At 44.5% G+C, this 11533-nt stretch overlaps 1 protein-coding gene across 2 annotated transcripts; it reads right to left on the bottom strand.

The window, feature by feature from the left end:
• Positions 1 to 863: 863 nt before the first annotated feature.
• On the bottom strand, positions 864 to 10362 carry LOC311148961 (tripartite motif-containing protein 16-like). Of its 2 annotated transcripts, XR_014614970.1 has the most exons (7): positions 9702 to 10360; positions 9193 to 9288; positions 3894 to 4127; positions 3589 to 3748; positions 3404 to 3463; positions 2533 to 3167; positions 864 to 2159 (listed from the first exon to the last, which is right to left on the bottom strand). XR_014614970.1 is itself a non-coding variant. In XM_084186011.1 (6 exons), the coding sequence occupies exons 1-6, from the start codon at positions 10296 to 10298 to the stop codon at positions 2656 to 2658; spliced, it is 1659 nt and encodes a 552-aa protein (XP_084042137.1). In that variant the 5' UTR covers positions 10299 to 10362; the 3' UTR covers positions 864 to 2655. The 2 variants fall into 2 exon arrangements, 1 of the variants encoding a protein (XP_084042137.1); XM_084186011.1 differs by having other exon boundaries at positions 864 to 3167; positions 9702 to 10362.
• Positions 10363 to 11533: the final 1171 nt, after the last annotated feature.

The following is an 11533-nucleotide window of genomic DNA, read 5'->3' as shown; positions in this document are numbered from 1 at the left end:
TTCCCATTTGTACTTTAACTATTTGCACATTGTTACAACACTGTATATATACATAATATGACATTTGAAATGTCTTTATTCTTTTGAAACTTCTGAGTGTAATGTTTACTGTTAATATTTATTGTTTATTTCACTTTTGTTTACTATCTACTTCACTTGCTTTGGCAATGTTAACACATGTTTCCCATGCCAATAAAGCCCTTAAATTGAATTGAATGGAATTGAGAGAGACACAGAGAGAGAGAGGACATCAGGTAAAGTTCTGGAGATGAGGGAATATGTGTGCAGAAAGAAACCCTCCAGTATGGTTAACCCCAGTTAGGCCCAGTATGGACTATCAATACAAGTGACCATTTAGAATGTGACCCAGTTCAATGGGTCTTAACAGAACTGGGGGATGTCAGCCATGAAGTTGTCTAAACACAACTGGAATATAATTTGTTTCTGATTCATTGTTAATGGATTTTCCATTAGGAACACAGGGGGAAAACCTAACACAACAACACACATAACACACAACCAATAAAAACAAAGGGGGAGGAAACCACTAAAGTAATTACCATATTGTCATTTTCTAACGACAGGGAGAAAACAAAATAAAATCTAGAAGACTACTTTAGATTTGGTCAAAAGAAGCCTAGTGCACTACGTAGGGAACAGGGTGTCATTTGGGCCAGAGTCAGTAACTCCCCTGGGTATGAATTCTCTCTCTATCTTATCTGTCTTCTATATGATGTTCTCCTCTCCTCCTCTCTTCTCTCCTCTATTCACTATATTCTATCATCCACACCACATGCCAGCTTCAACACAATCCATTTACAAGTTAAAGACACACCTTGGAATAAATAGCAAAGGAAAACTACTACTAGATGTATTTTTTATTTCCCATCACCATGAATCATATTTAATAACTGAACAGTAGCAGACCTAACTTCATCTGTTCCTGACTCTGGGTAGTGGATTAAAAAGACCATCAATCTCCAATGATATTAAAGTACAATTCTGAACATTACTGATATACTGAGTGGCAAGTCAAGATATCTGCTGTTTTTATTGTTTGGTTAATAGCACCACCTGCTGGACAGGTTTAATGTTGCTTGACTGAGCAGTATGGGAGAATAAAAGATGCCAAACTTAGGGTCGGTTTACCGGACATCTCCATTGAACATGCTTTTTAGTCTAGGACTAGGCTTCATCTGTGTCCGGGAAACCGGCCCATATAGTTCAATTAGCAAGTAAGTAACACTACCTGTTCCATGATACTGAGGAAAATGACATTGAGACAGAGAACCAATTGGGAAAACATTTCAATGGTTCTGAATGACAACCAACATACATTAACAGCATACATCATGATTAATGTAAATATATAAGATTAAAACATTGCACTTAAAAAAAATATGAATGCATTGAATTGTAATTCATAACATCTTCTGAAGATCAAATCAATCAAATCATTGTACATAAAAACAGAGCAGAATGAATCATCACATCTGGGGACCATCACCACCAGCATGACTAGTATCTATGTGGACCCTACTACAGTTTAACCAGCTCAGCTATAGACTACACCAGCATGACTAGTATCTATGTGGACCCTACTACAGTTTAACCAGCTCAGCTATAGACTACACCAGCATGACTAGTATCTATGTGGACCCTACTACAGTTTAACCAGCTCAGCTATAGACTACACCAGCATGACTAGTATCTATGTGGACCCTACTACAGTTTAACCAGCTCAGCTATAGACTACACCAGCATGACTAGTATCTATGTGGACCCTACTACAGTTTAACCAGCTCAGCTATAGACTACACCAGCATGACTAGTATCTATGTGGACCCTACTACAGTTTAACCAGCTCAGCTATAGACTACACCAGCATGACTAGTATCTATGTGGACCCTACTACAGTTTAACCAGCTCAGCTATAGACTACACCAGCATGACTAGTATCTATGTGGACCCTACTACAGTTTAACCAGCTCAGCTATAGACTACACCAGCATGACTAGTATCTATGTGGACCCTACTACAGTTTAACCAGCTCAGCTATAGACTACACCAGCATGACTAGTATCTATGTGGACCCTACTACAGTTTAACCAGCTCAGCTATAGACTACACCAGCATGACTAGTATCTATGTGGACCCTACTACAGTTTAACCAGCTCAGCTATAGACTAAACCAGCATGACTAGTATCTATGTGGACCCTACTACAGTTTAACCAGCTCAGCTATAGACTACACCAGCATGACTAGTATCTATGTGGACCCTACTACAGTTTAACCAGCTCAGCTATAGACTACACCAGCATGACTAGTATCTATGTGGACCCTACTACAGTTTAACCAGCTCAGCTATAGACTACACCAGCATGACTAGTATCTATGTGGACCCTACTACAGTTTAACCAGCTCAGCTATAGACTAAACCAGCATGACTAGTATCTATGTGGACTCTACTACAGTTTAACCAGCTCAGCTATAGACTACACCAGCATGACTAGTATCTATGTGGACCCTACTACAGTTTAACCAGCTCAGCTATAGACTACACCAGCATGACTAGTATCTATGTGGACCCTACTACAGTTTAACCAGCTCAGCTATAGACTACACCAGCATGACTAGTATCTATGTGGACCCTACTACAGTTTAACCAGCTCAGCAGTACCAGAGAGATAAAACCCAGGATAGAGGGGCTGAGTGAATGTGGTCTGGACTCTGTGGAGGAGGGTCATTGTGTCAGAGACACTGTAGAAGGACAGAGTACCTGCCTTGTGATCCAGGTACACTCCTACTCTGGAGGACTGAGGGCCTGATACTTTAGTCACAACATTATTGTGTCTGAACCAATAACCACCACTATAACACTGTAAACTCCAGGACTTGTCATTGAATCCAAATGCACCATCTGTCCCTGTTCTGCTGATGTCTTTATATGAGACTGCTGTATAAACCCACACCAAACTCCACTCCACCTCCCAGTAACAGCGTCCAGACAGACCCTCTCTACACAGAACCTGGCACCAGTTGGTGAATCTGTCTGGATGATCAGGATATGGTTGTTCTTGGCCTGTAACGGTCACCTTTCTGTTCCCTTCAGACAGAGAGAGGCGTGTGTATGCTGTGTTTGGGTCCAGTGTGAGCTGACAGGAATCTGGGAGAAGAGCAGAGCAGAGACCAATGAGGGGAGTTAGAACAATAAGTGAAGTCAGATACTGTATCTACCCTGTCTTTGATTAGAGCACAGCAGAGATCAAATCAGAGAAATATGAGGAGTCAGGTAGATACCCAGTCTTTGATTAGATCTACTATTGCTATATATTTCTAGAGGGATTGTTAGGAGTGTCAGTAAAAAGAGACTGTTAGTTACTTCAGAATAAAGAGACTCACATTGTAAGAACTGTTCTCTGGTCTTGGGCTCTGGAGGCAGTACAACATCCACTATATTCACTACAGACACACAAACACATTCACAGAGAGAGGGAATGTTATCATCATACCATATTCCACATGTATATGACTAGTAGGGAACTTTCAATGGTCTAAAGTTGATGTTCTTATTATTTTCAACACACCTGTAGTGGAGATCTTGGTCCATTCTCCTTTAAGGACGTCTTCTAGTTTCTCTCTCAGTTCAGACACAGTCTTACTCACATCTCCAAAGTACTGAAGAGGACGGACAACGATGCTGGGTAAGTCTGAAGATACACTGGTACTGGAGAGAGACTGATAACTCTGGAGAGAGAGAGAGAGAGGAGAGAGAGAGAGAGAGAGAGAGAGAGAGAGAGAGAGAGAGAGAGAGAGAGAGAGTGAGAGGGAGCAGAACCAAATGATTGAGAGTATTAATTTCATATCACATGTATCAAGGCAGTTGAGTTACCTGGAGGAAATGGATGTGATCCTCTGTGTGGGAGAGCTGCTCCAGCTCAGTGCTTCTCTTCCTCAGCTCATATATCTCCTGCTCCAGTTGCTCCAGGAGTCCTTCAGCTTGACTCACTTGAGCCTTCTCTTGGGCTCTGATCAGCTCCTTCACCTCAGAGCGCCTTCTCTCAATGGAGCGGATCAGCTCAGTAAAGATCTTATCACTGTCCTCCACTGCTGCCTGTGCAGAGCGCTGTTAAGAGAGAGAGAGAGACTGACTTGTCTTACTTTAATGAGCCATCCTCATTACACTAACACCCCCACTCCCACCCCTAAAAGCACATTGCGAGACACCACAACCTCCACACAATCACATTATCCAGTACCCAACACCACAGTACAATACAGCAACCAGCACCACATTCCAACCGTCCATCCAACCCCTCCTCTCCAGCCGTACAGACAGCCCCCCTGAGCCCCCATACCTCCTGAAACATCTCCACACTGTTGATCATTTTGTACAACTCAAACTCAACCCTAAGGCGTCAACAGTAATGGCATTACCCTGGCAACACAGAAAAATCATGATGAACAGCCCTCCCCAACTCCCAGGTCAACCCGAGCCAACCAGCTATTGGTGTCCAGGGCTCCATGTAATACCCTCCACTGGACGACCCCTGACCTTTCCAGCACTGGGAGCTTATAAAGCCCCTCCACCTATACGCTGCCATGCTCTCAGCCCCCACAACCCCCTGCCACTGATGCCCCTTCACTCCCACTAAGCTCAGAGTGTTAAAAGTCAGTAAGTCCTCCAGACTCTCCTGCCAGTCCCCAGTCTCTGCTGTCACTTGCAGTGGTGGAAACGGTGGTGGCCCCTCCTCAGGCTGCTCCAGCCCTCAGTACTGCAGCATAGAAATCAGAGACCCCTGCTGTATTGAGTCTCTCCTGCCGCATGATGAAGAGCTGCTGATCCAGCCCCAAACCACCAGCCCTCCTCAACAGAGCACATGCTGGTTCCCTCCAGCCCACCTCCGTACGGTACAGTAGCCTCTGTGCTGCTGAGTCAGAACGCTGCCACCCTGACCAGAAAATGTTTACTAACTTGCGCTGCAGGTCCACAAGCAGACCACCGGGGGCGTTGAGTTTGGCCAATTTAAGCCATAGAGAGGATGCCACCAAGTTGTTGATGATCAGCACCCTCCCTCTGTATGACACTAGGGAGATGAGCCACCTCCACTTTGTCAGCCTCGACACCACCGCTTGTGACACTCCTTCCCAGTTCTTCCTAACACACCCCTCCGAGCCCAGATACACCCCAAGCATCTTGAGCCACTCACAGCCCTACTGCAACCCCCCTGGAAGCTGCGGAGGTGCCCTGTCCCTCCATGCCCCACATAACAGAGCCTCACTCTTGCCCCAGTTTCCCAAAGCAGAAGACGCCCCCTCGTACACCCTCAAACTATTCTCCAGGGCCTGTAGGTTCTGCTCATCCCTAACCAACACAGACGTCATCAGCGTATGCTGACACTGCTATGCCTGTCCCCAACCCTATGCCTGGCTCCCACACTCCCTGTAGCCTCCTGCGTAGCAGGCCCAGAAAGGGCTCAATAACAAGAGTGTATAGCTGCCCTGACAGAGGGCATCCCTGGTGAATGCCCCTCCCTACCCAGACTGGCCTACTGAGCCCTCCCCACACCTTGACCATACATGAAGCCCCAGCATACGACCGCGACATTACGTGGTCCTCTGTAGCTCAGCTGGTAGAGCACGGCGCTTGTAACGCCAGGGTAGTGGGTTCGATCCCCGGGACCACCCATACACAAAAAATATATATATATATATATGCACACATGACTGTAAGTCGCTTTGGATAAAAGCGTCTGCAAAATGGCACATTATATTATATTATAGTACAGGGCTCAATTCTCTGTTTCACCAGAGGGGTTGGAAAAACAGAGTGGGGAAACCAAGAAAATCCCTTGTTTTACGTTTGTCTGATGGGCGGGTAACTTCTGTTGTGGGGAGATGAGGGAGTCTGATGGGTGGGTAACTTCTGTTGTGGGGAGATGAGGGAGCCTGATGGGTCACATCTTGGAAGAGCATTACATGGAATTTCCAATAGGACACCTGCCTGGGCCCTGTTGAAACAGAGAACTGAGTCCTGTACTAGGTGCAGACACATTTTGGAAAGCAAAGACAAGGTCACTGATTTTTGCTCTAACCACTAACAACCTACCCTTACACACCTCTTTTGCTACCCCTGCACTAAGATTTCTGCCATGGCATTTAAATGTTTTTGATTGACATATTCCCCCAGTCTTTGCCGCCGTTCATGTTAAGGAAGTCTAACCGTGAAATCTCCATAAGAGGTGGGAGGGAAATCACCACAATCAGAAACCAGTAGAGAAGCCCATAAAGCCGCCATGCCAGAAAAAAACATCAATTTAAGCAGATTCTGAAGACATGCCCTTAAGAACCCATGACCCATTTTCTCAGCCTATACCGCTTCCTGGGTGAGAGGACACTAAACCCCTCATTCTTCATCACGTGTTGTACTGACCTTACAAACCTTCCAGGATCAATCAAATAAGACTCCAGCAGAACCTTCTTTTTCCCCTTTAGTCTCCATCAGGAACCTAGAAAGTTCTCTCACTGTATATACTGGGCCCTCAGCCTGACTGGCTGTCAGCTCTGGATCCAATGAGCCGTCTGAAAACGAGACGCCTTGTCTTTCGCTCCCGCAGACTCACCTCCCCCCTCTTCCTCCTCCTCCATTGGCACGGTACCGTCCTCCTCCTCCCCAGTCTCTGCCCCCCTGCACTTCCCCCCTGATCAGAGCCTCTTCCCCAATGACAGGCAATATTTCCTGGGATGAGCCCACTAAGCCTTCGTCCACCGGAGTCTCTGTTACTACAGAAACCTGCCTCAGCTCATGTAGCCCAGCTGCAACCCTCCCCACCACCACTTTCTCCACGGCCTGCGCACCACCACTTGGCCATGCACTACTACCGTGTAGCTCAGTTGGTAGAGCATGGCGCTTGCAACGCCAGGGTTGTGGGTTCGTTTCCCATGGGGGGAAAGTATGAAAATGTATGCACTCACTAACTGTAAGTCGCTCTGGATAAGAGCATCTGCTAAATGACTAAAATGTAAAACATGTACTCTCCTCCCTCCTGGTACCCCTGCCATTTATTTGCATTTCTGAGTAATCACTATTTTAGTAAGGATTAGTAAGGAAAAACACTTTATTCAGTACTACTGCAGTTGCTTAATAATTCCAATAGATGGCAGCATAAGACCATGAATGACATTTCAGAAGATTAGTTTAGTTCTCTCCCTGGATACACCACCACTCCCCCTCACAGGAAAACTCCTGCCTGAGCTTTTTACTGTCCCTTTCCACACTGCTAACGCAAGAGGAAGGACTGAAAACACATTACTGTGAAGTAATATAATGATGAGTCATGTTTATTATTACCTGTTTTTATGGTCATGTTTTGAAATTATACTTCATTACTATAATGATTATCCATACGCCTGAACATTAATTCAGTCACCTCTGGTCAACAAAAACTTATTTTCCTAGTACATTAATTGTAAAATTCATCAACCAGCATCGAGCATATATACATATATTCCCAACAGTCATCTAGAACAGTAGCAGTGGGATGCTCAACCTCACAGCCTTTCAACCCAATAAGATAATGACAATTTTTTACGCTGTATATCCAAAGGCATCTCTCCTGCCTCCACCAGTAAGACACATACAGATGTTGATTTAAATGCACCAATACATATCCTTAAACCCATCCTCCTCTACTTCCTTCACTGCCTCAGCATACGACACCTTCTGCACTACTCTGACTCTAGCCACCTCAACCTGCCTCTCTCGCACCGGACACTTCAGATCCCCAGCAACATGGACATCCCAACAGTTGACACATTTTTATCCACCGAAACTACACAATCCTCTATCCCATGCCCTCCTGCACACTTCCCACATCTTGGAATCTCCCTCCTACAAACTGCTGCAACATGACCATAAACGTTGCACCTGAACCAGTGCAGTGGATTCGCCACAAAAGCTCTAACAGGATAACTGATATATCCTACCATGACTTTGTCGGGTAAAGACTAAAAACTCAAAAGGACTGACAGTGACTCCTCTGTTTCACCACGCTCACCACCGGGTCTGCGTCCCACCAAACGGCGGGAATCACAAACACCAGGAATCTTCATCTTCAATTGCTCCACCTCCACACTTAACATTACCCCAGAAATCACTCCTTTCAATGGTGCCCTGTTCCTAAGAGCAAAGCAAGAAACAGATCTTGACCCAAGTTAAGTGACACGGAGCGCCCACTCCCTCTGGTCAGAAGAAACACAAACAAATATCCCAAGTCCACTACAGGTTACCTTCACTGATTCAATTGCACCCAACTCCTTTCCCACCCACCCTGAAACTACAAATGGATCTGCCAAAAGGTATGGATCCACTTTCTCCAACAATGTATCTCCTACTGCACCAGATTCTTCTTTATCATGTCCATTGATGCCAGGCTCTGGTTCTGAGCTCTTCACCACACCTTCTACATCACTTAACTCTCCCTCATTCATTTCCATTTCACCTCCAGAACTCGGTCTGGCGCACGGCTCACTCTGTTTGCACTTGAGTTATAACATTTGAAATGTCTCTATTCCTTTGGAACTTTTGTGAGTGTAATGTTTACTGTTCATTTCTGGTGGTTTATTTCACTTTTGTTTATTATCTATTTCACTTGCTGTGGCAATGTAAACATATGTTTCCCATGCCAATAAAGCCCTTTGAATTCAATTGAATTGAGAGAGAGAGAGAGAGAGAGAGCGAGAGAGAGAGAGAGAGAGAGAGAGAGAGAGAGAGAGAGAGAGAGAGAGAGAGAGAGAGAGAGAGAGAGAGAGAGAGAGAGAGAGAGAGAGAGAGAGAGAGAGAGAGAGAGAGAGAGAGAGAGAGAGAGAGAGGGCTTCATGTTAATGTATAGGGGACATGAGTCAGTCATGGTTACTCAAGGTTATGTGATGAGAAAGCCCCGCCTGCAACTTCAAAATCTGTGTCGGCCCTCGACCCAAAGGGAATGTCCTCTTGGTGTAACGGTCAAGATGTTGGTTTCTCTCCTCAGTAGACCCGGGTTCATATCCCACCGGTTACATTAAGCAGTCTATTCTCTGAAAGGGGTCCAGACAGCCTGTTCCCGTCAGTGGGATTGGAGAGGGGCCTCTCTCTCTCTCTGACTGGAGGAGAGATGTGAAATGATGCCTCTCCTCTGGTCAACAATACTCACCTTGAGAGACTCCACAGCCTGTTGGAGCTCCTTCAGCTCCTTCTCTCTCTCCTGGAATCTCTGCTGGACTTTCTGCTGACTCATCCCCAGCTGCCTCTGTGGAGAATCAATCTTCAATGAGCTATCAAGCTTTATTTGTCCAGTAGATCAATAGTATAGTAATGTGACATAGGGCCCATAGAAGATAGGGATTAAAATGTTGAGGAAGAGTGTGTGTGAAATTATATTATTATGTTGTTATGTGAAAGATTATAGTTTTAACTGTGCACAAAACAGGGGAGCAGATTGGGTGTTTGATAACGAATGATAATGGTGTTTGACTTTAGAAAATGGTGATACATTTGGAGAATCTGGGTTAGCATATCTATATAATCAAGGTTTGTGTTCATATTTGTTCTGCCGTGGATCGATATCATTTGAATGATCTCATATTCAAACAGCCTTAGTTCCTACTGTATCTTTAATTCTTTGTTTATCAGACAGTCACCAACAAGTAGTTCTGGTCTTACCTGTTTCTCAGTCGTCTCTGCTGCAGCTGACACTGTATCATGGCCTTTATGTTCATCCATTGTACACAGCATACAGATACACTGTTGATCGGTACGACAGTAAACCTCCAGCAGTTTGTCATGATGAGAGCAGATCTTCTCCTGTAGTTGTGCGGTGGCTTTGACCAGCTTGTGCTTCTTGAAAGCAGGAAATTCATAGTGAGGTTGGAGGTGAGTCTCACAGTAAGAGGCCAGACACACCAGACAGGACATGAGGGCTTTCTGCTTTCTGGTCCCAGTGCAGAAATCACACGCCACATCTCCAGGTCCAGCATAGCACAGAGCAGGAGGGGGAGCAGCCTGGAGTCCTGTCTTCTTCAGTTTCTCCACCAACTCAGCCAATATGTTATTTTTCCTCAGAGTAGGCCTTGGAGTGAAGGTCTCTCTGCACTGAGGACAGCTATAGACCCCTTTCAGAACATCCTGATCCCAGCAGTCCTCAATACAGCTTCTACAGTAACTGTGTCCACAGGGGATGGTGACCGGCTCCTTCAGTAGATCCAGACAGACAGAACAACAGAACTGGTCCTGGTTCAGAAGAACTCCCTGCTGAGCCATTTGGACGGTTGTTCACTCTCACACAGACAGACGACACAGAGACTCAGATCAGTTTCGTTTCCACAGAAGAGAGTTTGTGGAGGGGAGGGACTTCCTGGTTCTGCCAGAGGGGTGGGGTTAAAAGGAGGGAGGGAGGGGTTAGAGGAATGGAGGAAGAGAGAGAGGAACTGCATGCAACAGGAAGAGGGAGACAAATAGTTTTGTTCCTAGGTTACAGTCCTTAACATGGAACAAATGAAATAATGAATCTTAAAATGTGAGTTGTTAGAATATATAAAGGATAACAGTTTCTATGAAGAACATATGTATAATTATTTTAATGACCTTTATAATGCCTTATAATACACTAATGTGTTCTACTTAAGCAATAAGGCCTGAGGAGGTGTGGTATATGGCCAATATACAATACCACAGCTAAGGGCTGTTCTTAGGCACAACGCAATGCGGATTGAGAATTATGGAACACTTTCAAAAATCAAATCAAATTATTGGTCGCATACACATATTTAGCAGATGTTATTGCAGGTGTAGTGAAATGCTTGTGTTCCTGGCTCCAACAGTGCAGTAACAACTAACAGTACACACATCTAAAAAGGAAAGGAAAGGAATTAAGAAATATATAAATATTAGGACGAGCAATGTAGGAGTCTGGAGTGTAAATATATTTATAAACTGGGTAGTTCAAGCCCTGAATGCTGATTGGCCGACAGCCGTGGTATATCAGACCGTATACAAAACATTTATTTTACTGCTCTAATTACGTTGGTACGTTAATAGCAATAAGGCAGTTTTAGAACACCTACTCATTCAAGGGTTTTCTTTATTTGTACTATTTTCTACATTGTAGAATAACAGTGAAGACATCAAAACTATGAAATAACACATATGGAATCATGTAGTAACCAAATAAGTGTTAAACAAATCAAAATATATTTGATATTTGAGATTCTTCAAATAGCCACCCTTTGCCTTGATGATAGATTTGCACACTCTTGGCATTCTCTCAACCAGCTTCATGAGGTAGTCACCTGGAATGCATTTCAAATAACAGGTGTTCCTTAAAAGTTAATTTGTGGATTTTTTTTCTTTCTTAATGCGTTTGAGCCAATCAGTTGTGTTGTGACAAGGGAGGGGTGGTATACAGAAGATAGCCCTATTTGGTAAAAGACCAAGTCCATATTATGGCAAGAAGAGCTCAAATAAGCAAAGAGCAACGACAGTCCATCATTACTTTA

Source organism: Coregonus lavaretus, assembly GCF_964263955.1.
Source record: "Coregonus lavaretus genome assembly, chromosome: 21".
In the NCBI taxonomy this organism is placed as follows: domain Eukaryota; kingdom Metazoa; phylum Chordata; class Actinopteri; order Salmoniformes; family Salmonidae; genus Coregonus; species Coregonus lavaretus.
Note: the sequence above shows the minus strand (reverse complement) of the source record. Positions and strands in the feature narration are given on the sequence as shown.